General features: G+C 50.0%; 2 protein-coding genes across 3 annotated transcripts in view; one reads left to right on the top strand and one right to left on the bottom strand.

The window, feature by feature from the left end:
- The first annotated feature begins 4,086 nt into the window (after positions 1–4,086).
- Positions 4,087–9,840, top strand: B3GAT1 (beta-1,3-glucuronyltransferase 1). Of its 2 annotated transcripts, none has more exons than XM_088017633.1 (4): positions 4,087–4,217; positions 7,523–8,021; positions 8,698–8,994; positions 9,754–9,840. In XM_088017633.1, exons 1-4 carry the CDS (start codon positions 4,087–4,089, stop codon positions 9,838–9,840), a joined length of 1,014 nt encoding a protein of 337 aa, XP_087873759.1. The 2 variants fall into 2 exon arrangements, with proteins under 2 accessions (XP_087873759.1, XP_027976638.2); XM_028120837.2 differs by having other exon boundaries at positions 4,087–4,198; positions 7,513–8,021.
- A 5,788-nt stretch (positions 9,841–15,628) lies between these two features.
- The window catches only part of LOC114222302 (beta-galactosidase-1-like protein 2), a 52,826-nt gene continuing 41,464 nt past the window's right edge, over positions 15,629–26,990 (bottom strand). The window contains exons 10-19 of the mRNA XM_028120765.2: positions 26,084–26,221; positions 25,422–25,502; positions 24,898–25,004; positions 24,088–24,228; positions 20,669–20,740; positions 20,306–20,384; positions 18,062–18,149; positions 17,645–17,756; positions 17,099–17,215; positions 15,629–16,821 (exon numbers count right to left, since the gene is read on the bottom strand). Of these exons, the coding sequence (XP_027976566.2) occupies positions 16,735–16,821; positions 17,099–17,215; positions 17,645–17,756; positions 18,062–18,149; positions 20,306–20,384; positions 20,669–20,740; positions 24,088–24,228; positions 24,898–25,004; positions 25,422–25,502; positions 26,084–26,221 (1,022 nt within the window). The 3' untranslated portion in view covers positions 15,629–16,734. The remainder of the gene's footprint in view (positions 16,822–17,098; positions 17,216–17,644; positions 17,757–18,061; positions 18,150–20,305; positions 20,385–20,668; positions 20,741–24,087; positions 24,229–24,897; positions 25,005–25,421; positions 25,503–26,083; positions 26,222–26,990) is intronic.

Here is a 26,990-nt window from a genome sequence, read left to right on the forward strand (position 1 = left end):
ATATTTGTTGAATGTAATTAAATAACCCTCCTCTTCAGGGACCAGGGGCATTGATGAGGTTTTCGTTGGAACACCTGTAGGCTCGGGAGGAAGCCTTTCCATGCATTTGGAATCATCCAGCCTTGAAGCCAGTCTGGCATCCAGCTCTGCCTCCCCAGGCCCAGCATCTCTTGTCCGGCCTGACTGTCTCTGCCCCATTCTTGGGCACTTCCTTCAGGATGCCCCCTGGTTCTCACACACAGACCATGACACCCTTAAACCCAGAGGCAAATTCCTATAAATAGGTCTTCGCAGACATGGCCAGTCTCCATAGCTAATTGGTCCTTAAATCATGACTAAGTTCCATGCAAAGTTGTTAGTTTGGCTTCCTGCCTTGGATGCCCACCTGACCCCACTTTTCTCACACAGGACATTTCTTCATCGTCACAGAGGCCTAAATGTCTCAACCTCAGGTTGCTTAAAATGGCAGAACTGAAAATTCATTAGCACTCTCCCAACCCAGACTCTGTATTTTAAGATGAAGGTGGAGGCCAAGGAGAGCAAGCAATGGGACCTGGTCCCCCAGTGAAGGGGGACACTGTCCACCACCCAGAACACTGTCCAGGCCACTGCTGCCCTGTCTCCCTGTCACAGCTGCCCAGTGCCCTGCTCCTGTCGCCAAATGACTGTCCCCCCTCCTTTGGCCCACACCCTCCACCCACAGCACAGCCTTTGTCTGTGTCCCGTGGAGGCTTCTTGGAGCACCAGGGGGTTGGAAGGGCCTCCTCATGTCTGCACTTACTGGGGAACAACTGACAGCGGAGGCTGGTCACAGACAAGAGTGACGAGGTTCAGGTGGGGAGTCATGGCGCCAGCGGGCCCCTGCACTTTCCTGTCAGCCACCCCTCACCGCTTCCTCAAACATCCCATTCTTCCCGACCTGGCCGCCTCCCCTCTGTTGGCCTCATGGTGTGGCCAATCCCCTGCTCCATCTTTGTGTTGATCCTTCTGCCCTAGCCAGTGAGGGCCCGGAGTAATTCTGGGGCCTGAGCCTGCAGCCACAGGCAAGCCACTGCCTCCCCTCCAAGGTGCAGCAGAACAGCAGGCTGTGGCCGGGTGGTCATCCTTGCCCTCCCATCTTACACACGAGCCCGGGTCTGGGGGTGGGGAGGCGGTTGCAGCTCCCAGGACCCTCCCCTGCCCCAGGTCCCATTCCCCACAAACCTGCCCCCTGCTGGCCAGCCAGCTTTCTCCAAGGCTGGGGGCTCTCTCTGTGCTGCTTAAAAACTGCCTGGTAATTAGCTCCATGATTTTGCTACTATGTTTATAATAGCCTCCATTAAAGTTATGGGGTTTTCAAGCCGTAATGGCTTCCAGAGTAATTAATGCACAACTGGGTTTATTGCTAAGTTTATTTTTAGAGCTTTTCTCCTTTATTCCCTCCTCCCTTTCCTTTCATAGATGTTTTGACCAAAAAGACTAGATGGGCTCAGAACTCTCTCTCCAGAGCTCCCTTGCACCCTTGCCTACATCATTCCTCCCCCAGAACCCGCTTCCTGCTCCCACCTTCAGGGAGGTGCTGGGACCCCACAGTGGAGGCAGCTTTCATGAAGAGGGTTGGCTCTGAAGCAGTGCTAGGCCTCGGTCTATGTAGACCTGTGCTCACTCTGCACCTGAGCCAGGTTCAAGGCTCTGGGACCTGGAACCTCTCTTCCCATGCTCCTGCTGACCGCATACAGCCAAAGGGTCAGGACTTCTGTCTGGCTCCACCGTGACCTGATTGCTGCTTTGGACAAGCCCTGATCCTCTCTGGCCTCAATGACTTCCTCATGAAATGGGGTTACAATGGCACCTGTGGCCAGAGGCGTCATGAGGATTGACTGTGAAGAGTTGAGCGTCATTTCTGAACATCACCAAGTGCTGCCTCACAGCTTGTTTTTACTAATGACAGTCCAAGCAGACAAGTGGGAGGCTGAGCAGGTGCCAGAGGTAGGAGGCTTGGGATAAGAGGCCGCCCAGAGGAAAAAGGTGTAAAAGCAGGCACGTGCAGAGTGAGCAGGCTGGATGTGCATGTAGCAAATTGGCCTGGAGCTTGCCTCTCCGGTGCTTTCTCCACCCTGGAATTAACCCTCCCCAAGATGAAGGACATTTGGAAAAGCTCCTTTTTTGAGTCACTAAGAATCCAAAAGAGATCTCGCAGCCAGGCCTCCTAGAAGCTCCCCTGTCCTCCATCAAATGTGGCCTAAGATCACCCAGCCAAACCAAGGCCTTGACTCAGCCCTTTGTAGCCTTGTCAGTGGCCTTGGAGTGGGGGGATCGGGGTGGGGATGGGGGTGGCGAGAGGTCACTCCACTTTATCATACTGAGCACACAAGAACCAGACAGGGCTCCTGGGGCAGGACACTGGGTTCTGTCACCTGGGGGAAGGGGGGCATAAAAGAGGAGTTTGTAGACTTATTCTCCCTGCTCTGTGTCTACATCGTTTGCCCCTGCCTGTAACATTGCAGCCTGTTGGACCTTCCATTTCCCTGAGGAAAGCGGGGCAGCCTGTTTACCACCTGCCTACAAGGAGATGGTGGAGGCCGAGCAGGTCTCTGCTGGGTAGGTGGCTGGCTGGGACATGCTGGCCGACCCTGGGAACCATGGTGCGCTTTACTAGAAGACACACCTGGCTCTTGCACAAGGTGACAAAACTATTTGGAGAGAGGACCAGACAAGGAGAGGAAAACACACTGTTTCCCAAGCTGGGGGGGTCGGTGGGGGGGTGGACAGAAGTTCTTGACCTTGGCTCTTGACACTGCCAGAGGTGAAGAGCATGTGCTCCTTGGGCTGGACGGGGCAGCTGGACTCTCTCAGGCATGTCACTGCGCAGTGCTGGCCACCAGAAGTGGTGAGCATGCCAGGACCAGCCAGGGGCTACCCGGATCCCGCATCTTACACAGGGCTCAGCACAGAAGGGAAAGGGAGGCAGAGAACAGGATGTGACTATTTCCATGGTGGTCACGAGGGCACAAGACAGCAAGGCCCAGAGAAGGATGCTGCTGACACGCCCTCTGCAGAACTGAGGAGAAATTCTAGCAGGCTCACACTCCTCACAGAAGGGGTATCTCTCCTGGAGCCCCTGTTGTTGCCACTGTGAGTGCCGTCTCCTCAGCATATGGCAGCCCCCACAGGGACACCTCTTCATGTCCAAGCCATGTAAATTTCACAAAAATTCCCGACAGACATTGACAAAGGGAAGGCACTTGATGCATTTCCTCCCCGGGCCTATCCCCCAAAACATGTCTTGTTGGCCCTCACCCCAGTGTTCACCCCTTTATCTCAGCTATGAAAGAAACCACCTGGATACATGTGGACAACTAGCCAACATGTCTTGAGATACACACACATACATACATGCCAGGCACCATGCTTTGGCCTTTGTTGGTACGAACTGATTTAATTCTCACAACCTTGTGAAGTAGGTAGTGATCATACCCCATTTCACAGATGAGAAAACAGAGAGGCATGGAGAGCAGCCGTGACTTGGTAAAAAGGGCATGTGGCTTGTTGGTGGCAGAGTTGGGGTTTAAAACAAGACACATGTGTCTGAAGGTCGTGCCCTTAACTTCTGTGCCCTGCTGAATCATGGAACTGGGCAGCGCCACGTCCCCATGCCTGTGGGGGACAGAGGCTCATTTCATTCAGGCAGGGAAGCCGGAGCAGTCCTCAGAGAGATGGCAGTCCAGGCTCTACTGTGAAAACCCCGATGCTGTGAGCCCCACAGCAAGGCCCCAGGTCTCTGGCCATCCTGCTCTGCTCTCTCTTGCAGGTGTCCACTTCACAGGGTTCCTGATCATGCCCTTGGACAGCCACCCCTTCTCGGTCTCCGGTCTGGCCAGACTCTGCAAACCTGCTTCCGCAATGGGTGGGTTGTGAGTGCTGGTAAGATCTGCTAGCCAACATTCGGCTTCTCTGCTCTCCCTGTGCCTGGCCTGCCCGGCCCATTCCTGTTCTTTTCTCCCCTGTGCTTGCCACTGTCTGCCGCCGTCGCCCCTGGGGCCACCCTTCTCCTGACCTTGCCACCGCTCAGGTAACGAGGAGCTGTGGGCCCAGCCAGCCTTGGAGATGCCGAAGAGACGGGACATCCTTGCGATCGTCCTCATCGTACTGCCCTGGACACTGCTAGTCACCGTGTGGCACCAGAGCACCATCACGCCTCTGCTCACCACGCACAAGGGTGAGCCCCCCAACCTCTGGCCCCCAGCCCCAGCCAGGCTTCTGTCATAAGAATGACCACAGCCAACACTGATGGAGTTCATGGTTTCATGTATGAGGCAGCTGAGAGGAGCCATAGAATGGTCCAGGCCAGTGACCTTACCTTTGTGGAGGTCTTGGTCCTTTCGGGAATCTGATGAATGGCGCCACACGCATGTATGCACAGAGACACACATGCAAAAACACAGTGCAGAGACACACATGCACGACACTGCATCCAGTCTCAGGATGTGTAAGGATTGTTTGCTCTAAGCTGTGGGTAGTGAAGGATGCGATGGACGGGGTTTCTGGCCTGTGTTCTAAAACCGTTCAGGGAGAGCATAGTGTTTGCTCCTTTTTCCTGTTTAGACAACCCTAACCTAGTCAGTCCTACCTAGTGAAAATAGGCCCAGCTAGAGAAAAAGTCCCACGAAGCACTCGTGGATGAACAGGCTGGAGCCAGGTTCTCCTGGCTCTGAGTCCAGAGATTTTTCCCCTCCACCAGGCTGCCTTTCCTTCTCACACGGGGCTCCCCATACCCTGGCCACTTCCATGTGCCCCCTGTCTGGCCTGCCCCCTCATTCTTTGGTCTCTCATCTCACACTCTTCTGCCCTCCAATGTACTCCATTCACGTACAGACTCAGCACTCTAAGGCAGCAATTCTCCTATTGAAACGTGCATCGTATTACAGGATAAAATACAAAAGCACCCAGGCCCATCCCAGAGAAAGAGAGGATGGGTCTGGAGTAGGGCCTGCAAATCCACATGTAGCTCGTAACCCCGAGTGATTTGGATGCCGGCAGTAGCCAAAAATCATAGTCAGAAGGCAGGCTGCTCCACAGTTATGCAGTGGGTCCTGCTCAGCCCCAGTAGTTCCTGAAGCTTCCATGAGGAAGATTTTCCAGGCTGAAGATCAAGGAATTCCCACTGCCCAATGCTGGGCACTTAGAGTCTCTTCTGACATTTATCCTCCAACTTCTCTCTTTGGTGCTCTTGCTTTTGGAATTGTTATCCTACAACTACATCATGCCAGAAGGGTTAAAGCTACCATATACCAAGTGACATAATATCACGTAGATTCCATTCTTGGCAGAGCTCTAAGGTCAGAGGTGTCAGAATGTTTAGCTAAGCACTGATGCTAGTGCCTGAGGATGGGGAGCTGGCGTTCTGTCTCCTCAGAGTATGCCAAGAGGGGCTGAAGGAAAGCTGCAGTGAAATCATGTCAGGGTGGCCAGGAGGCCTTTGTGACTCAAAGGTTGCAGAAGCCCTGAAGCCAGCACAAAGAGCTAAGCTCACGCTGTGGCCAGGTCAGAAGGCATGGAGAACGTTCCCAGGGCCCAGACCCGCCTGTTTGGGAGGACTTGAATGGAAGAAAGGTGAGGAAGATGGCTCTGAATCTTTCTTCCCAGGCCTCAGTTTCACTGACTGCAGGATAAATAAACCCTTATATATATCTTGGTCAGAATCCCCATCATCCACCTCTCTTTCCTCAACTTTGTTATGTTTGTTTGACCCCAAAACCCCTCCAAGAAGTCGCCTTTGATCAACAGAGGCTGAGCATTCACACCCCCGGGGGCAGTGTGTCTTCCCTCCCTGGCTCAGGCTCCTCACTATCGCTGTGTGTCTTATTGTGCCGTTGGCCTATGTGAACTCCCCAAGAGCCCAGAGCCGGTCTTCTTCTGGGTTCATCTGTACCTCCTCCCAGAGCCCAGCGGCACGTCTCATATGAACACCACACACACACCTCATCTGCTAAGAACAGCGATGGGAAGGAAGGGAGGTGACAGAATGACTGATTCCCAGCATCCTCCCTGGAACCATACTTCTACCCAATGGTGAGAATGCTCTTCTCCGGCTGCATGAAGCCATGCAGATGTAGGGCTGGCAACTGTCTTCCCTAGCAGTGTTCTGAGTCCTTTACATATACTGACTCAATCCATATAGTAACTCAATAAAGTTAATTCTATTATTGGCTCCATATTGCAGTTGCTAACATTGAGGCGCCAGAAGCTAAGTGACCTGCCCAAGGGCAATAGTAAGTGATAGAACCGGACAGGGTCTGAGCCCAGACATTCACATTCCTGGGTATGTCCTCTGACCCATACCACCTCCTGCTGAGATGCTGTAAGAGCAGTGAGGGCCACAGAGTTGTTCAAACAGAAAAACATAACTTGGAGAGGAGGAGCTCATTAAAAACAAGAATACCAATGGCGCTGATTTCTCCTCTTGACAGAACTACTAGCATTAGTAATGAGAAAAATGTCCAGGATCTAGAAAAGGCTTGGTTAGAGCTGCCCCAACTGAAACAGGTTGCCATCGGGAAGGAATGGGTTCCCCAGGACTGTGAGTGTTCCACCAGAGGCCAGAACTCTGCAATGTTCCACACACTGTCCCTCATGGTGTCTTGGGGAGTAATGCATAAACACTAGCTGGATGTTAGCACAGTTGGGGTCAGTGGTCAAGTTAGTCTCCCAGATGGCTGAATGAGTCCAAAAGTACAGATCAGGAGATTGACATCGAAGCAACAGAAGAGCTAAAACAGGTTTCCACTCTGTCTTCTTGTGTAGGCTAAAATTTAAGAACATCTAAAAGTACAAACAATGGGTTCAGGATTCAAAATTATCTTGACAACTATAGGCATAACCCTGGAAGAAAACGTGATAAGTATAAAATTCTGCACCAAGATTCGTAAGACCAGGAAGGGAGAGGCCCCACTTAAGTAGAAATTTGTGAAAAATAGGACTGAGCCAACCTCAGACGCATGGGGTCCACAGTGTGCTGTGTCTAGGAAAGCCCTAACACTGTGCTTGGGCACTGTGGCATCTACACCAGTACAGGTGGCAGTGCCATGTGCTAGGCAAGCCCAATCCTGGGCGGGGGGCGCGGGGGTGGCAAGTGCAGGCAGCCCTGGCCAGATGGGGAGGGCACTAGGGTGGGAAGCGTCAGGACACTTTGTCATATAAAACCCAACACATTTAGGAAGTGAGAAGGCAGCCTTGGAACTTGGCCAGCCACACTCAAATAGCTACAGAGCTGTCAAATGTGAGAAGGCGGAAGAGGTTATTTCTGTGTCATTTCGGGAGTCAGAACTAGGAAAAGGCCCGAGAGCATTCCAGAGATGCAGCTTTCTCGGTTAGCTTAAAAGTTAGAGCCCCAGGCGGGTTTCCCATGACAATCCTGCAGGAGCAGAGGAGAGGTTCGTCTTAGCGGGGTGGGCGGCCTCCGGCCCAGTACCTGAGGCCAGAGCCGGGGCCTGCGCGGCCCCTCCCCACACCGTGTGTCTCCCAACCCCACAGATGACGGCAGCGACCCCCCGCGCGATGCGCCCCCGGGCGCCGACCCCAGGGAGTACTGCATGTCGGACCGCGACATCGTGGAGGTGGTGCGCACGGAGTACGTGTACACGCGGCCCCCGCCGTGGTCGGACACGCTGCCCACCATCCACGTGGTGACGCCCACCTACAGCCGCCCGGTGCAGAAGGCCGAGCTGACGCGCATGGCCAACACGCTGCTGCACGTGCCCAACCTGCACTGGCTGGTGGTGGAGGACGCGCCGCGCCGGACGCCGCTCACCGCGCGCCTGCTGCGCGACACCGGCCTCAACTACACGCATCTGCACGTGGAGACGCCCCGCAACTACAAGCTGCGCGGCGACGCCCGCGACCCGCGCATCCCGCGGGGCACCATGCAGCGCAACCTGGCCCTGCGCTGGCTGCGCGAGACTTTCCCGCGCAACTCCAGCCAACCCGGCGTGGTGTACTTCGCCGACGACGACAACACCTACAGTCTGGAGCTCTTTGAGGAGGTGTGGGACCAGGCAGAAGGCGGGGAAGGGGCGGGAGGATGCCGGCGCAGGGCCTCTGGTGTGGGGCCCCGGGACTCCTGCGGAGGGATCCCTTGGAATGGACACCTAGAGAAACCATAGGGTTGGGGTGGGGGCGGCGGGTGCCAACTGGGGTCAGTGTAGAGTACAGGGAACCAGGAAAGGGATGGAAAAAACTCGCTGCCAAGTTTCAGCAGTCACCGTTGGTTAAAGGGAAGAAAGTGGGTGGTGGAGCTCTTAGACCAAAGTCTTCGCCTTAGAGGCATTGTCTCAGTGAAGGCCTCGAGTGGGGTCATTCTATGTGGAACAGTTTGTCCTTGGGGTTTGTGAGTCATGGGAGGCTGGAGCAGGGGAAGGAGTCATTTTACTCTAAATTAGGAAGATGGAGGTTTTGCAGGAGAGAAAGCTGGGCTGCCCAGTCTTGTGGAGAAGCAGCATGTCAGCTGGGTGAGAGGTCAGGCCTTGTCCACAGTGAGGCAGGTTACCCTGTAGATGCCCACCATGGAGAATACATCTGGAGACAGGGCCGGGCTGGATCCCCTGGTATGGCTTCAGATGGCCTGTCTGCATAGAGCTCATCAATTTCCCCTTCTCTGGGGCCAGGCTTCATTCCCTATCAACAGTCCCACGTGTCCTGATTCTGGATCCCCTCTTATAGATGCGCAGCACCAGGAGGGTGTCTGTGTGGCCCGTTGCCTTCGTTGGTGGCCTTCGGTACGAGGCCCCACGTGTCAACGGGGCAGGGAAGGTGGTCGGCTGGAAGACAGTGTTCGACCCGCACCGACCATTTGCAATAGACATGGCTGGATTTGCTGTCAACCTGAGGCTCATTCTACAGCGTAGCCAGGCCTACTTCAAGCTGCGTGGCGTGAAAGGAGGCTACCAGGAAAGCAGCCTCCTCCGAGAACTTGTTACCCTCAATGACCTGGAGCCCAAGGCAGCCAACTGCACCAAGGTAAACCCTCCCAGAACTGAAAGCTATAATGCAAGCTTTTTCCAGCCCATCCAAACCCTCCTACAGATCAGAGGGAAGGAAATAAAGACCTCAAAACAGCCCTGCAAAGGACCAGCCTAGAGTCATGCCTTCCTCAGGAAGGTAGTTTATCCTGTCAGAGGCCATCACACTAAAGTCAAGCAGGGAAATAGGGTGGTGGTCAGTGAGCAGGGCCAAGGGTTGCCTTCCCTCCCAAACCTCAAAAGAGCTAGGCTCCACGACCGCCCTGCCAGATATGTGTGTTCACATATGTACAAACACGTGCTTGCCTGGGTGCATGCACACACCCATGGGCACACACGCATGCATGCACGCATGCACGCAGACACACACACACTACTTCCTGTTTGGATTTCTCCAGCTAGGGCCTGAACTATCACTTGGCTGAGCCAAAGCCTCCTGAAAATTTCTCCCTCTCTAGAGAGACCTATGAAGACAGGGGAAGACGAAAAGGAAGAAGAGATCTTGGAACTGACTTGTCTGTCTTCTGTAGCTACATATTTTTTGTTTCCAACAGATATTTTGAATGCATCATTTATGTATAAACAGCAAGAATGGGGGGGTAGGTAAAAATAAAGAACAATGGAGAAAATCTTGATGGAACAAGGACAGAAAAGGAGGGGCAGGAAAAGTACTTGCGGAGCATGGGAGTGAACAGGGAGGTGGCAGGCTGAGGTCGGGGGGCCTGCTCCATGTTGTTTTATGTCTCTGGACACACAGATCCTGGTCTGGCACACACGGACGGAGAAGCCGGTGCTGGTGAATGAGGGGAAGAAAGGCTTCACTGACCCCACTGTGGAGATCTGAGCTCCAGGATACAGGTATGGCAGGGATGAAGGTAAACCACACACAAGGCAAGGGCACATCAAGTTTGGATGCAGAATAAATCTGCTGAGGCTTTTCGTCTTGGTTTTTAATTGTGGGAGGTCAGGACAAAGGGGGGCAAGAGCGGAAAGGGCATAGCTGAAGTCCCCATCCCAGTGTACCACCTGCAAGTTAACGGGAGCCAACTTCCCCCACACAGCTGGGTCCTTCTGCCACCAGCAACTTTGAAGGCCTCACCTTCTAGACATGGCCTCATGACAACCTCCTGTCATTACTATTATCTTGGCCATGACACTGGTCCTGTTGCAAGGCATTGCCATGTGCACTCTTTCTCCTAGGTTCTGTCTTCCCCTGTGGTCTTCGCCATGCTGCTGTGACAGGGACCCCTCACTCACTGCTTCTCCCTCATCGAGCACATCCATGTGTCTCTTAGTAGTAACCATGTAGTGCAGGGGTGAAGGCACGGACCCCACAGCTTAGTTCAGCCTCCAGGCCTACCACTTTTCACCCTCTGACTTGACTTTCTTCCTCTAGGTCTCAGTTTCTTGATCTGTAAAATGGGCTGTTGGGGGCACCAGGAACAATCTTTGGTACACAAAGAGTCTTATATAAGTGTTGCTATTTTTAATTGATTCTTTAAAACTTTTGTAGTGTTCCATGATTCATTGTTTGGAACACTACATCAAAAATTAATGATGTACTGTATGGTGATTAACATAATAAATAAATAAATAGATAGATAGGTAGATAGATAAATAAAACTTTCTATTGAAGTAGGCCACAGGACCTATCTACATTTTAGAGGTAAAGGAATGGTGTTCAGAAAAGCTAAATGAAGTGAATTGTGCCAGCTGATTTTCCAAGTCGGGAATCGTCCGTGGGCTTTTCTATAATGTCATCACAGAGGTGGGAGCTCAGACGGTGGAATACACATCTGTCCTCTGGCCTCAGAGTTGAGCTTCAGTGTACCTGTCATGTCTGCCACTGCCCTGCCCACAGGAGACCACAGGGTGTCAGTCGGCCCGCTTTGTGCCCTGAACCAAAAAATCAGCTTGACCCGTGCTGCTGAAAATGCACCAGTACACAGCCCCGTTGCCTGCCTCCTCACTTCCAGTGGTCACTGGAAGAGCCCAGCCGCCTCTCAGTGAGAGACCCACAGAGGACCCAGGGGTTGGGCTCTGCGGAGCTCCTGGGTGGACTCCGAAGGGGGCTCAGGACTGGGCCATTTGGCCGGACCGGCTGCCCCTCCCTGCCGCCCCTCGTCTTGCCTCACCCATGTTCCTCCTTTCCCCTTCACAGGAGCCTCCTTCTCAGACCCCGTTCCTGGCCTTCCATCCTCTTCCCGTGGCTGATGGTCCCTCCGAGGCAAACTCCTAAGGAATCACCATCACCCTCCTTTCTATTCTAAGGGCTTCAGAGAGAGCCCAGCTTGATGCCAGGACAAAGGACGGAGAACCTAAAGCACAGAAATCCCAGACCTGTTGTTCTCTCCCATCCAGCACGACCAGGGGCCCCCCTGCTAGTCGAGCCATGCCAGTCAGCGAGCCAGTGCCCCAGCATGCCTCCCCAGAGCTTCCCGCGCTGACAGGGCCTGCGGGAGCAGACACAGTGGGCACCGAAGCCCTGGAGTGACGCCAGGCTGGGAGAGGGGTGAAAAGACCCCGGCTGTCCAGTGCAGTGTGGCCTTCCCTGGCTCCCTGCTCCTGGGGCCCAGCGCGACCACACAGGCCATCCGGCCAGGGAATTCTGAAGACCGGAGAGCAGCCCCCTGCCCAGGCATCAGGAACACCCCCTCCCCTCCTCAGAGAGCTGTTCTCAAGTAGACATACCTCTCTGGCTTTCCTCTGGTTCCTATTTCCAGAGCATAAGGCTGTCTTTGATCCCAACAGGCAACCACCCTGCATGAGGGGAGCCTGGGCCTGCCATCAGGCTCCCCCATACCCCAGGCTGTGGTAGGAGTGGAGCCCCTTACTCTGGCCACACATCCCTCAAGCCTGCTCCTTCCAGCACAGAGAAGGAGGTGGGCCCTCGAGCCAGCACAGGTCATGGACTGACCTGGACTAAGACCATGCAGGCCCCAGTCTACACACTGCCTCCCCCCTGCCCACTGGGCCCCAGGGCCCTTTGCCTGGGCCAGGACTGGGGAGGCCAGGAGCCCTCTTTCCAGAGCTCTTGAGAACCACAGACCTCAGGGGCTGAAGTGAGCCTGGGTGGCAAGGTGGAAAGAGGAGGGAGGCAGGGGCAGTTCCATACTCCTTTCTGCCCCTGGTTGGGGGCGATGGGGCTTTGGATTAACAGAGGAATTTGTGGAAAAGGGGCAGAGATCATTTGGACCCTGAGGGGAAAAGAGACCTGAGCACACACTACTTTGGAAATCATTCTATTTTAAACACAAAATGGGAATGAAAACCTCCCTTGTCCCTGAGTTGGGAGCACGAGGAACAAGCCTGCTGCTTGTCCCCTCTCCCCCCCCGCCCCCACAGAGAAAGAACAGTGTGCATGTACTGCCCCCTGCACCAGGACAGGCCACTGACAGGGACAGCCCTCTTCTGATTCTCTCACTCATGCTCCTGAAAGTTGGAAGCACAATTTCCCTCCCAAGTGGAGGAAAAGGAAAGGCCTGAGCCTACTGAAGAGGTGTTTATTTTTTAACGCTAACAGCCCCCACTCCGTTTAAACTCACAGGACCAGTCTGAGGACCGCTGAGAACCCATTCCTGGGTGGGTGGGTGGGTAGGATTCAGTCCAGCAACCTAACATTCAAAAAATAGCATTGGCTGCCAATTTTGAAATGGATTTAACTTCCCACAGCATTCGTGAAACCACCCCACGGGATCGCATCCCTGAGAACCCTGAGCCACCTTGTGCAGGACGTTCCCTAGCCTCTTACACTTTCGATGGTGGCTCTGGAATCAACCCCTCAGAACCAAGTGGGGTGGCGTGGGAGGGGAGCGAGGAGGTGTGCACAGGGCACCCCCCAAATGAGTGAATTTATGCCCAGGCACGGCACTGCCTCACTCACCAAAACCAGCCCTGAATGCTCAGGTCAGCCTGGCTGGTCTTAGGCTACCTTCTTAGCCAAAAACCCAGGGCTCATTTTTCAGGAAATTGATAATGAACAACAAAATGGGATATCCTCCCTCTCTGTTTTTGTTTTTGTTTTTTTTGGCGGATGCTATTTCCGTTGTTTTCACCTAATAGCCTCTCTTAGCTGCATGTGTATTTATTTATAATTATAACCCTGGTGGACTGCAGCTTTCATCTTTGTTGGGAATGGGTTTTTTCCAAGTCAGAGTTGGGTCCATGACTACAAGTTGTTTCCCAGACCCAGTCTGTTCCTGCCCCCCACCGCAAAGGAGTGAGGCTGGGGGCTCAGAGCCCGGAGAACAGAGCCCATGCAGCTGCACCATCTGGTCGGTTTTAATTTAACTGTATTTAATTTGTTTCCAAAATTAAAAGTCAAACATGGTTTTTAACAGCCCTAACCCTCCGTAGCCCTGCCTTATTCTCATATACTGTTTTAACCATCCAACAAGTAGTTATTTGGCAGGCATGATTGTAGGAGCGAGGACAGAGCAGTGAAAAACCAAAGCACTTGGCTTCATGGAGCTTCCCTCCTTGGGAAACGAGACACACGGACACTAGGCAAATCTACAGTATTTCAGATGTGATCTGGTCTAAGGAGAAGTATGAGGCTGGATGGAGGTGTCAGAGTGGAGCTGAGGAGGAGCTGATCCCTACTCTAGGGCCGTCAGAAGAGCCTCCCTGATAAGGGGACAGAGCAGTGCAGCAGTTACCTGGGTCAGAGCTTTCCAGAAAAGAACTTGCTCCCATGCAGAGAGTACTTAGCATGTTTAAAGAGCAGCAAAAAGGCCAGTGTGCCTGCAAGTGACTGGCAAGATGGGAAGGGGTAGGGTGGGAGGGGGGAATGGACCGCAGTTGGTGGAGGGTGCAGAATACGTTGGCCCTGGAAACCAGGGCAAAGCTTTCGGCTTCTCCCCCAAGGGAAAAGGGAATTGCAACCATTGGAGGGTTTGGAGCAAAGGACCAACACGATCTAACTGGCCTGTAAAGAAATCACTCCCCTTCCTGTGCTGATGATAAACAGAGGGCAGGATAGGCTAGGTGAGGCCGCTCCTGCCATGATCCAGGCAGGAGAGGACAGTGAGTCAGAAGAGCAAACCTTGGGGCAGAGAGAAGCGGTCAGGTTCTGGACGTGTTTTGAGGTACAGCCAGGAGAATCACCTGATGGAGTGGCTATGCAATACGAAAGAGAGGAGCCAAAACAAATCTAAGACACAGAATAGAATTGCCATTTCCTGCTGCGGGGTGGAGTGCAGGAGGGATCGCGGGGGCAGTCATCAGAGTGTGGTGTCACACGCAGGAGAGAAGGTGAGTGGACAGTGAGTGGGCCTGGAGCTTGGGTGGAGAAAAACATCAGAGAGCATGAATGTTGAGGCTATTTACAAACCCCCCAAGTCAGTGAGGCCCCCCAACAGTGAGTGTGGACAGAAGAAAAGCCCCAAGGAGCAGGCCTGAAGACCTTCAGCATTTAGAGGTTAAGGGTTATGAGGAGTCTTCTAAAGACTCTGTGATGAGGCCATCCAGCAGGAAGGTCTGGACAAACCATGAATAAACTCTGGAAGATGAGCTCTGCCAAGGGGCTTTGACAGAGAGAAGCTGCAGGGTCAGCTGGCAGATAAGAAGGTCAAGAACAGTGAGTTGGTGCAAGAGGACCAAAGCAGCCCTGCACAGATTTGGATAAAAGCAATTCAAGGGGATTCCTCACTTTACAAAAGGATCACCGTAAGATTCATTTCAAACTCCAGTTCCCTATCACATTTTCCAACAGAAGCCAACTTTTACATACACCTTTGTAAAATTCCGCTCAGGTGTAAAGTAAGGTGCAATGACACACTCTCCAGTGCTGGCCATGCCCAAGCCCTGGTCTCATCCGAGTGTTAGCTGTGTGCTTTCCATTGCAAGGCAATTCAGGAACAGCAGATGAGTTTGAGCAAGACTGAGGACTTTACCCGTATCTGGCTCCCCACCCCTTGTCCATGAAATTCACTTTCATAAGCTCCATTTCTCTGCCCCTGTGGACCCTTGGGCCCAGCCCCTTGTAACTAACTGTCTGTCCTTGACCCAGGCTCGGCTCGTGGGCCCAATGGCTACACACCACAAATGCCCCCTTCCTTAGGCAAGCCCAAGATGGGAGCCATGGGGCTGCTGGGAGCCTCATGGCCTGCTATTCCGCAAAGGTCTTTATGGGCTCCTGTACCGTCCCGAGGAGGTGTTGGCTATCTAACTTTGATTACTATTGAAAATAGTTTGTGGCAGTACAATCCAGATGTTATGTGTGAGGAAAACTCACCCGCTACCTCACATGGAGAGCTCTTGGCTGTCCAGCAGAACCTCAGCACCTGCCCACCAGCACCAGAATGGATCTGTATATGACTTCTCCTCCCCAAGGGCACTGCCGATTCACGATGACATTTCAGGCAGAATGAAGGTCAGGAGGGAGGTGGTAAGGAGCCAGGGGCTGGAGCACCTACTAACCGGGTAAAGTCTGTCTAGACTCTGAGTGCTGGATGGGCTAAGTGGGTACCTGACCCCACAATACCTTTGCTTGTGATAAATAGAAGCACATCTCCTGAATCCACTAGCTCTGAGCTCCCCAGCAAGGTACCAAAGAGCAGACCTAGACCCTGAGAAGTACCACCAGGTGGTTCTTCTGATCTGAATCAGAAGAAAAGTATCACCAAAAAGGGTTTGATTCAACTCTGTTGCTTTATTGCAATTCAGGACAGTGAACCAGAGCTAACCCAGTGAATTCAATCCCTAGAACAAGCGCCTCAAATTTGGACAGACAATTGCAAAGGAAGGCTGCTTCTCCTCCCTGCTGCTTAGTTACAGGGAGTTGAGGGAGAGAGACTGAGCTGGATGCAAGATCTGGACTAGGCCTGTGGGCCCCGTGGCTACACCAACATTCCAGGGAGACTACTTGCCCGTGCCCCCAGAGCTGGGCCTTCAGATCAGGGTGTGGTTCTTACTAGGGCCTGCATTCCCTCCTCAGTTGATGCTTCTTCTCATTGAGTAAAACTGGAAATACTCTCTAATTCAGGAAAGTAAGTGGCTGAGTATTTCTGTTTCTCCTAAGCTTGGCTTGTCATCCTGTCAGATGCAATTAGAGTGGAAAATGAGAAGGAGAAAATGTGTGTGTCTCTCATAGTTTCTTCCAGAATCCCAGAGAAGGCTTGGGGAGGGTTGAGAAGAAAAAAGATGATTCAGGTGAGACACCTACCCGCTTCCCTATCCTCTACAAATGGTGACAAACCTCCTATTTCAGATGAAAAGGGGCCAGGAGGGGCATGGTTGAGCACAGGTGAGAACATCATAGGAGCAAACCTGTGTCTAGAAGTTATGCCCAACTGAGGGCCCCAGGCATCATCACGTGGACATCTGATTAGACATTCCTACCCTAGAGGGACATCCCTCTGTCTTCTCCCAGAAGTTAAAGGAAAGTAGGAAAGGTGCCAGCAACAAAGCCCAGTCAAGAAGCCACTTAGGACATCAAAAACTAATGATGTAATGTATGGTGATTAACATAACAATAAAAAAATTTTTTAAAGCCACTTAGGTAAGGAGGGGGTCCCACCCTCCTATCCCACTTTTCTTCTTCAGTTCTTCCAAGTTTAGGGTCTTGAACTGAACGAGTGGGCCTTGCTGTAGCCACATGGCTGCCTGAGGATGCTACTTAAGGAAACTCTCCTGCATGGGAGGGTGTGAAGGAGCAGAGCACCAGGCTCCGGTCAGCTGACGGGGGACTGTGGTGCTCTCCTGCTTCTCGCCACCAGGGGGCGCGGGGTGGTGCTGCTCAATCAAGGTACTGGCTCCTGCCTAGGTGGGGTGTTTCAGTGAACTGTATCACAGGGCCTGCCATCTTCTCCTCGAAAACAATAACCTGGGGGAAAGAAGGGCTGGTGTATGACAGCAGTAAAGGTTTGTCTTGGAGCCAGATGAGGGTGCCTTAGGGGAAGGGATTGAGAGCCACACTGGAAGGAACAGGGACCCACAATTCATCATCACCAAGGAGGAATGCAGAAGGGGCTGGCTAAACCTTCTGACCCATCTCCTACCGTAATGAGCCTAAATAGACTGTTACCTGAACCCCGCTCCCAGGAAAACATTGTGATACCAGGGAGGGCTGGGTCAAGGGAAGAAGCTGCAAATGCTCCCACCTGGTTGATGCCTTGGTCCAACCAGGCACCTGGGAGGTATAGGGTCTCCTGGGGTCCAATGTTCCAGTAGCGTCCAAGGTTTTGGCCATTGATGAATACAACCCCCTTCTCCCAGCCCTTTAAGCAGAGTGGGAAAAGGATTAGTTGACCATGAAAGCCACCAAATATAAAGTCACATAGAAAGACAGAGACAGACACATGCCATGAGTGCTTCTCTCAGCTTCCAAGATACCAGTATGAATGAATATTTCAACAGCCATGAGGTTAACACAAGGGTGTTCTATCTCCTGAATCCACTAGCTCTGAGCTCCCCAGCAAGGTACCCAAGAGCAGACCTGGACCCTGAGAAGTACCACCAGGTGGTTCTTCTGATCTGAATCCACTCCTCCACCCCAGGGAGGCCCCAGGGGCCCTTCAGAGAGGGCAAAACAGAGAATCTCTGGGTACAAGTGGTATAGAGGGCTCCAGCAAGGACAGGTACAGGTCTTGGGCTCAGAGCTCTCTGAGGGAAGGCTGGAGAGCCCAGGCAGGGAGGGGACTACAAACCTCCAGCTTCATGAAGGTGTCAAAAGGGGGAAGGGAAATAGACAAGGCACCCAAAAAGAAAGCAGGGAACGTAGGTACTTCAGGGATAGGGCTCCATTTGTCGATGCTGAACCTATGAACAGAAGAATGGAAGACAAGAAAGAAAGGGGGGCACTTACTCAGATTTGGACCCTGTTCCGAATCTAACTACAAAGGCATTCCAAATACCCTCACCTACCCCCACCTGTTAACCAGGGTACCATGGAAATTCCCTAGTCTCTAGTGCTGGTACTGCCCCTACCTTGGGCAAGTTGCTCTGGGTTCTGGGTCTGTTTACACTTGAGTGGGAGGGGCTAGGGCAGAGCAGTTTTCTGGGCCTTCCTGCCTCTTACTGTACCTTATCCATGGGTTCACACACTTTATGCGGTGGGGACTCACCTCTGAAAGAAGCTCTTTTTCATATCCAGGCTGTAGATTCTGAATTTTTTCAGGGGAGAATCATTCAGATAGATATTTCCAATTAAACCTGTGGGAAGAAGCCAAGGAAACATGAATGAGGCCAAAGGCAGGGGCAGAGCTGACCCAGCTAAGGCCCTGCACATACATGGAGAATTTCTGAAAAGTTCCAGTGAGGATTCCTCCAGAAGTATATACTCCCTACAGAGCTCTTCATATGGCATAAAACCTTCTCTAGAAATCCCAAAGGAGAAAAGAATGAGTAACAGCAGTGTTGGCCAGGACCTCCCTAGGATTTGCACAGAAGAATACATCTGAGGGTAATGGGAACTGAGAATGTCATTGGGTGAGAACAATCTCTGGCTTTTCTCTGAAGGGGAAGCTCCATTTGGGGACCAAAATGAGTCCCAAAGGGCAGATAATCAAGAGGTCACAGCAGTTCTAACTTAGCTTCAAGATCAGATTCAGTAGGGTCCCAGACTAAACAGACCTAATAACTCAGCCAGAAATCTTCTACATGACCTAGGACTGAAGATATGTTAAGTATTTAAATTGTGAACAGATGGCAATATGACTTGGGTATCCAAGTCTGAGGACCCACACACACTTGCATAGTGATTAGCTAGTCCTTGGGGAAGGGGCCAGCAATGTTAGTCCTGGAGCAGCTCCCATGGTCCTCACAATCATGGAGCTGCTGAATTGCTAGAGAGGGAATCTGAATAGGCTGGGAAGTGCAAACAGGTTTCATAGAGCCTACAGACTCTTAAATTACAGGTACAGGTTGGGGCGGGGAGGTCTTTGACTTATAAACACTGAACTGTTCTAGGGGATAATTACTCCACAGTGAGAGTCCAGGGCACATCTTACTCTGGGGTGAGCCTGGCAATCCGTTCCTGCCCACAAGAGAGCAAAGGAAGTGAAGATGGGCCTGCAGATGGAGCTCCTAGGGGAAGAAGCCAATATCCAAAGAGGAACACTGGGGGATTCTTTAGGGGAAAAGGAAGATAAGCCTGGACAGTACTAGAAGCTACCATGAGGCCTATCTGGAGAGGGCCAAACCCCAAGACCCAAGAAACCCCCAATGGCTGGGCCACAGCGTTTCCCAGGCAGGAAAGGAAGGAATGCACAAATTTCCTCATTACAAAGGCAAACACCCATGAGAGAGTTGGGAGGCCACCAGTATCCCTTACCATAGTAGGATTTATTTGTCTGAATTCTTACAACTTACATGAAACCACCAACATTTTGATAGATGAAAAGGAAGAGGCAAATTTAAGCAGAGAAGTTTTAGAAGGCCAGGAAAAATAAAATGAGTTGGTGAGATATTCCTAGGGGAGCATTCCATCAAGAGCATTTTGTTTACTGCATGTACTACCTCCTCCTCCCCACACAAATGAGATCATCAATGGGTTTCCACAGTGGATCAAGAAAAGAAATGCTGGGGCACCTGGGTGGCTCAGTCAGTTACGTGTCTAACTCTTGGTTTCGGCTCATGTCATAATCTCAGGGTTGTGAGATCAAGCCCTCTGTCGGGCTCCATGCTCAGTGCATAGTCTGCTCAAGATTCTCTCCCTTTCCCTCCCTTTCTGCCCCTCCCCCTACTCACATGTGTACATGCTCTCTTTCTCTCTCCCCCTCTAAATAAATATATTAATAAAATCTAAATAATAAATAAATAAATAAATAAATAAATAAATAAATAAATAAAAACTCGAAAAGAAAAGAAAACTTCAGTGTGGAGACCCAAGAAGGCAGGCGTCCTATGCCCATTTTGGCTTCCTGGGAATCCCCTTCCTTAAGCCTCACCACCCCCAGCCCAGCGCCAGCAGACAGTCCCCTACTAAAGCAGACTACAACGCAGGGAGATCTGGAGAGGCTGGCTCAGTGTTCCCTGTGTGTTCACCATGGCCATGTGGACAACATGCATAAGAAAGAGGTCAGAACCCACATGGGCCTTTCAGGAAGGCCCACTTCCACCTCTCTTCAATAGGCTTCCATGAGTTAGCTCCCCACAATGGACCTCTGCAATCCACCTCTCTCCAATGGGCCTCCATAACCCACCTCCCTTCAATGGGTTTCCACAACCCAATTCCCTCCAATGGGCCACCATGACTCCACCTCACTACAGTCAGCCTCCATGACCAGCTGGTGCACTGGTTTGAAGAAAAAATAGCCAGGCATTGCTGAGCACTAGAAGCTCTTCTCTCAGCACATGCTATGACCCACCTTTGCGCTGGTCATCAATGTTATCCCCGTAGTTGACTCGCCCACGATTCTCCACCAAGATCCTCAGCCTGGTGTAACCCTGCCAGGAACATAGTGGTTGATGATGACCACCTGATTCCCCAGCCATAAGATCACAGCTGCACCTCAGAGTTTCTTTGTGGAACCCCAGTTCTTCCCTGAACTCTGAGAATAGGGGTAAAAGAGTACCCACTGATCAGATAGCAATGTTTTGCCCCTCTTTCCATCAGCAGCTCTGTGGTTAAGGAGCCTCCTGTCTTCCAGGTCTTCCTCTTTGACTCCCACCAAACCTGCTCGGGAAGCAGCTTGGTGCTAGCCATCACCCAGCTCCCCAGGATAACAAACCTGGATCAAGGGAATAACAATCTTCTTCCTTTCATAGTCCAAGAATCCTACAGACACTGTGTTCACAAATACCTGCCAAATGAACAGACAGAAAGCATCCATGGGTTGACAGGAGGGAGGCATAAGAGGGATCTCTCATAAGCAAAGAAAGGGGTAACATTATGTGTGTGCAGTGAAAATGGGGGTTAGCCAGGCATAGAGGAAAAATGAATGCCCATGATTGTAGCTGAAAAGGACAGCAGAACTGATGGTGATGGGCCATTTCTACACACTGGTAATAGGCAGATATGTGAGCACTGAGGAGAGAGAGTCAGATGCATATGGTAGGACTTGATGACCACAGGGTCACAGGAAATAAGATGCCCCAAGATTAGAGCACAAATCAATAGTATAGAAATCAAAAAAATAGTAGAACAGATCAAGGAAAATAGGAGCTGGTTTGTTGAAAGAATCAGTAAGATCAATAAGCCCCTAGCCAGATTTATCAAAAATAAAAGAGAAAGGACACAAATAAATAATATCATGAATGAAAGAGAAAAGATCACAACCAACACTGAAGAAATACACACAATTCTAAGACATATTATGAGCAATTATATGCCAACAAATTAAGCAATCTGGAAGAAATGGATGCATTCCTAGAAACATATAAACTACCAAAACTGAAACAGGAAGAAATAGAAAACCTGAACAGACCCATAACCAGTAATCAAAAATCTCCCAGCAAACAAGAGTCCAGGGCCGGATGACTTCCCAGTGGAATTCTACCAAACATTTAAAGAAGAACTAATACCTATTCTTCTGAAACTGTTCCAAAAATAGAAATGGAAGGAAAACTTCCAGACTCAATTCTATGAGGCCAGCATTACCTTGTTTCCAAAACCAGACAAAGATCCCACAAAAAAGGAAAATTACAGACCAATATCCCTGATGAACATGGATAAAAAAATTCTCACCAAGATACTAGCTAATAGGATCCAAGAGTACATTCAAAGGATTATTCACCACGACCAAGTGGGATTTATTCCTGTGCTGCAAGGTTGGTTCAACATCCGCAAATCAATCAATGTGATACACGGCATTAATAAAAGAAAGGACAACAATCATATGATCCTCTCAACTGATGCAGAAAAAAGCATTTGACAAAATAAAGCATCCTTTCTTGATTAAAACTCTCCACAGTGTAGGGATAGAGGGAACATACCGCATATCATAAAAGCCATCTACGAAAAACCCACAGTGAATATCATCCTCAATGGGGAAAACCTGAGAGCTTTTCTCCAAAGTTAGGAACATGACAGGGATGTCCACTATCACCACTATTATTCAACATAGTACTGGAAGTCCTAGCCTCAGCAATCAGACAACAAAAAGAAATAAAAGGCATCCAAATCGGGAAAGAAGTCAAACTTTCACTCTTCACAGATGACATGATATTCTATGTAAAGAACCCAAAAGACTCCACCCTAAATTGCTAGAACTGATACAGGAATTCAGCAAAGTGACAGGATATAAAATAAATGCACAGAAGTCAGTTGCATTTCTATATATTAACAATGAAGAACAGGAAAGAGAAATCAAAGAATTGATCCCATTTACAATTACACCAAAAACAATAAGATATCTAGGAATAAACCTAACCAAAGAGATGAAGGATCTATACTCTCAAAACTACAGAACACTTATGAAAGAAACTGATGAAGACACAAAAAAAAGTAAAAACATTCCATGCTCATGGCTTGGAAGAACAAATATTGTTAAAATGTATATGCCACCCAAAGCAATATAATTCCTATCAAAACACCATCAACATTTTTCACAGAGCTGGAACAAAGACTCCTAAAATTTGTATGGAACCAGAAAAGACCCCAAATAACCAAAGTAATGTTGAAAAAGAAAACCAAAGCTGGTGACATCACAATTCCAGACTTCCAGCTCTATTACAAAGCTGTAATCATCAAGACAGTATGGTACTGGCACAAAAACAGACACACAGATCAACGGAACAAAATAGAGAACCCAGAAATGGACTCTCAACTCTAAGGCCAACTAATCCTCAACAAAGCAGGAAAGAATATTCAATGGAAAAAAAAGACAGTTCTTCAATAAACGGGGTTGGGAAAATTCGACAACCACATGCAGAAGAACGAAACAGGACCACTTTCTTACACCATACACAAAAATAAACTCAAAATGGATAAAAGACCTAATGTAAGACAGGAATCCATCAAAATCCTAGAGGTGAATGCAGGCAGCAACCTCTTGACCTTGGCCACAGTAACTTCTTGCTAGACACATTCCCCAAGAGCAAAAGAAACAAAAGCAAAAATGAACTATTGGGACTTCATCAAAATAAAAAGCTCTTGCACAGCAAACAAAACTAAAAGGCAACTATGAAATGGGAGAAGATATTTGCAAATGTCTTCTCAGATAAAGGGCTAGTATCCAAAATCTATAAAGAACTTCGCAAATTCAACACCGAAAAAACAAAAAAATCTGGTCAGGAAATGGGCAGAAGACATGAACAGACGTTTCTCCAAAGAAGACATACAAATGGCCAACAGACTCATGAAAAAATGCTCAACATCAGGGAAATACAGATCAAAACCACAATGAGACACCACCTCACACCAGTCAGAATGGCTAAAATTAACAAGTCAGGAAACAACAGATGTTGGTGAGGATGCAGAGAAAGGGGAACCCTCCTGCACTGTTGGTGGGAATGCAAACTGGTGCAGCCACTCTGGAAAACAGTATGGAGGGTCTTCAAAAAGGTAAAAATAGAGCTACCCAATGACCCCGCAATTGCACTACTAGGTATTTCTCCAAAGATACAAATGTAGTGATCTGAAGGGGCACATGCACCCCAATGTTTGTAGCAGCAATGTCCACAATAACCTATGAAAAGAGCCCAGATGTCCAACAGCAGATGAGTGGATAAAGATGTGGTATATATGTACAGTGGAATATTACTCAGCTGTCAAAAAGAATGAAATCTTGCCATTTGCAATGACATGGATAGAGCTGGAGTGTATTATGCTAAGCGAAACAAATTAGAGTAAGACAAATACCACATGATTTCACTCATATGTGGAATTTAAGAAACAAAACATGAACATGAGGGAAGGGAAGGGAAAGAAAAATAAAGTAAGATGAAACCAGAGAGGGAGACAAACCATAAGAGATGCTGAACTCTAGGAAACAAACTGAGGGCTGCTGGAGGGGAGGTGGGGGGTGGGGGTGGGGGAGGGATAACTGGGCGATGGGCATAAAGGAGGGCACCTGATGTAGTGAGTACTGGATGTTATATGCAGCTAATGAATCACTAAAGTCTACCTCTGAAACTAATAATATAGTATACGTTAATTAATTTGAATTTAAATAAATTTTTTTTTTAAAAAAAGAGAAATCGCCCCTACCTGTCCCCGGTCACGCACAAGACCACTGAGGATGCCCGATGAAGCAATGGTGGTCTCGTACAGAGTGTACCCAAAGGACTGTCCATTTCCATTGTTTATTGGCAGGTTCTCCATATTGACTGGTTTTTCAGAATTGACTGGCTGTACAGAGAAGAGTAGGGGAGATACAGGCTAGGAAGAGGAGAAAGGGGGCAGCAACCTCATCTTGAGCCTTCCGGGGGAGTGCAAGACAGCAGACAGATCCCCACCTGGGACTGGGGATTTGGGGGAAGAGGCCCTCTAAACTTTTCTTCTAGTTTGACTTCTCACTATACAAACATAGGGAGCCAATCCGGCCGATTGGCTCTTCAAGCTCCAAAATTCTGATTTTGACTTCTCATCTCATTAGCCCTAGGCTGTCCAGGGTCACAGGGAGGGCAGATGTGTGATAACAATGGAATGAAGCCCAGAGATGTACCAGACCTGTAGTCTCTCAATCCACCATCATTTCTGCATCACGGCACCCCACTGGGTCAGCTCCAGGGGGGCACCCTCTTCTCAGAGGGGGGATACATCCCATTCACGTGCCTATTCACCCTCCTCCCTGTCCACCAAGGCTGGAGAGAGAGACTACCTACTGTGTTACCCAGGTTTTCCTCAAATTCCTTTTGTTCCTTCCCAGTTCATACTCTAGCACAAGTTTATGCTCTTTCCTCTGAGCTCTAAAGTCAAGGAGTGGACCTCAAAGCTATCAGAGTTGGTTTTTCTCCCTCCACAGCCCCACTGGCCCACCTAGTGACTGCCCCAGCTTCCCTGCCCCAAGGCACTCACCTCCTCCATGTACTGCAGGGCGTCCCACAGTGACAGGTATAAATTCGGTCTCAAGGGCTTATACGCAGTCTTGGGAAGGAGGTCAGGTTGGGGAGGAAGAGGGACACCTGCAATACAGACAACAGGGCCAACCCAAGAGGACCCAAAAAGTCACTGCCACCTCCAGCCTCCCCAGCCCCTGGCTCCTGTCCACGGCCCAATGTGCTCCTTTATCCTAGAGCCAAGAGGGAAACATTCTTAGACTGCCTGGCCCTGCTAGGAAGGCAACATGGGGGAGGGGGGGGGTGCAGGGGATTTTACTTTCTCATATCTTCAGGAGTCTTAATGCCCATAGAAAGGCAAAGCTGATGACACACAAACCATGATGAAAACAGTCTCCCAAACTTGCCTGTCCTTGGCTAGGGACATTCTTGTACATAGGTCAACTGGGGTTGAGATGGGGTAGTAAAGAAGTAATTCTTCAGGGGTCTCAGAGCAAAAGCAAGGGCCCAAGTTGGTGCTTGAGTCTGCTGTCTGTCAGGTACCTGAGATAGAGCCAAAGAAACCTCGGAGCTTGAAGTACTTGGCTGTGTAATCCCCAGCCTCTGTCAGCACAGCATCATAGTCTGCAAGACACCAGGATGCTGTCACTGGTCACCTGTATCACAGGACAGTGTCCACAGCAGCAAAAAGAGAAGGGAGAAGCTGGGGCATGGCATCAAGGTCCTCATCCCAGCAATTTGGGAGGCAGAACACTTCTGGTATAAGCCATCAGTCAGAATACAATAAATACTAAATACTATAAAGTACCACCAAAGGTGCCATGGCCATGGCATGACCCTCAATTTCCTGCATCTTGCCTACCTTCAGGGGACTCTCAACCTAAAGGGTGCAGGAGTCACACATCTCAAGGGCCTGAGCAGGGAGAAGAGGCTGCCCTCATCAAAGGACCTTCCCCCATCCTGGCTATACTTCTCACTTCCTCCAATGACTTCCAAAGGCTCACAGGCATGTGAGTGGGCTTCAGTCTCCTACTGCTCTAGAAGTTTAAAAGTAATAATCCAGGCAAAACCATCCCTTCCCCAGGCACTCTAGAACCAAATGCATTAAAGGTGCCAGACACTGCCCCTAAAGGACTCTGCATAAAAAGCCCCAGACATGCTAATGTGGAGTGTTCCAGGGAGGGTCAGTGTTGGGGAATACTTGCCGTAGCTGGTGACATCAGATTTGTATTCATGAAAATGCATGGCTCCATTTATGAAGCCAAAGTTGGTACCTCCATGGAACATGTAGAGGTTGATGGAGGAGCCAGCATCGAGGATGGCAGACACTGTTTTTAGAACTTCTGCAGGAGGAAGGGAGAAAGGGGATGTGCAGAGCGAGTCAAGAGTTTGGGACAAGTCACAAACTTGTTGGCCTCTCAGCTTTCCTGACCCCTCTCCAACCCCATCAAATTCAACTCTATAGCTCTGCCCTTCAGCTTCCACTAGAACCGCAATCACAGAAGATGAGGGGTGTGAAGACGAAAGGGCCAGCACCACAGCCCCTGAGCTGCAGTCTTCCAGCTGTTGGTTCCATCATGGCCAAGTCTCCAATGACAGCCTCCACCTCCACTGTTCTCAACCCTTACTCACACTTGGTAAGATGCAAAAGACTGGACTCCTAGTCGGAGATGTAATTTCTGACCACCTCCCTAATCCCACCTCTATTAGAGAATTAGCCAAAGACGTGAAAAGATAACATCAAAGGAGAAATATAAAGTATACACACATACATATATATTGGCAATCAGATTGACAAATATTAAAAATTATTTTAATACTCAGTGTTGATGAATCTGTGGAAAGTAAGTCTTCTCATTTAATAACAGTAAGAATTGTTATAATCTTCCCAGAGAGTTTAGTACATATATATATCAAAATTGAATTAATGTAGCAATTCTATTCCTAGGAACTTATCCTAGGGAAATAATATGCCAGATTTGCAAAACTGGATTTTCAAGAATGTTCACTGCAATGGTGTTCAATTAACAAAAACCACTGGAAACATCCTAACTGTTCATCAATAAGAGAATGGCTAAATAAATTGTGGTTTAATCACCAATACAACAGAGT

This window comes from Eumetopias jubatus, unplaced genomic scaffold (genome assembly GCF_037043125.1).
Source record: "Eumetopias jubatus isolate StellerSeaLion01/CBP00866 unplaced genomic scaffold, mEumJub1_p1.0 scaffold_13, whole genome shotgun sequence".
NCBI lineage: Eukaryota > Metazoa > Chordata > Mammalia > Carnivora > Otariidae > Eumetopias > Eumetopias jubatus.

Bases quoted from the DNA above. Each gene is read 5' to 3' on its own strand.
- B3GAT1 (XM_088017633.1), top strand. From the start codon at position 4,087: ATGCCGAAGAGACGGGACATCCTTGCGATCGTCCTCATCGTACTGCCC. The intron at 8,022-8,697 runs GTGTGGGACCAG...CCCCTCTTATAG, and splicing joins GTCTGGAGCTCTTTGAGGAG to ATGCGCAGCACCAGGAGGGT. The intron at 8,995-9,753 runs GTAAACCCTCCC...CTGGACACACAG, and splicing joins AGGCAGCCAACTGCACCAAG to ATCCTGGTCTGGCACACACG.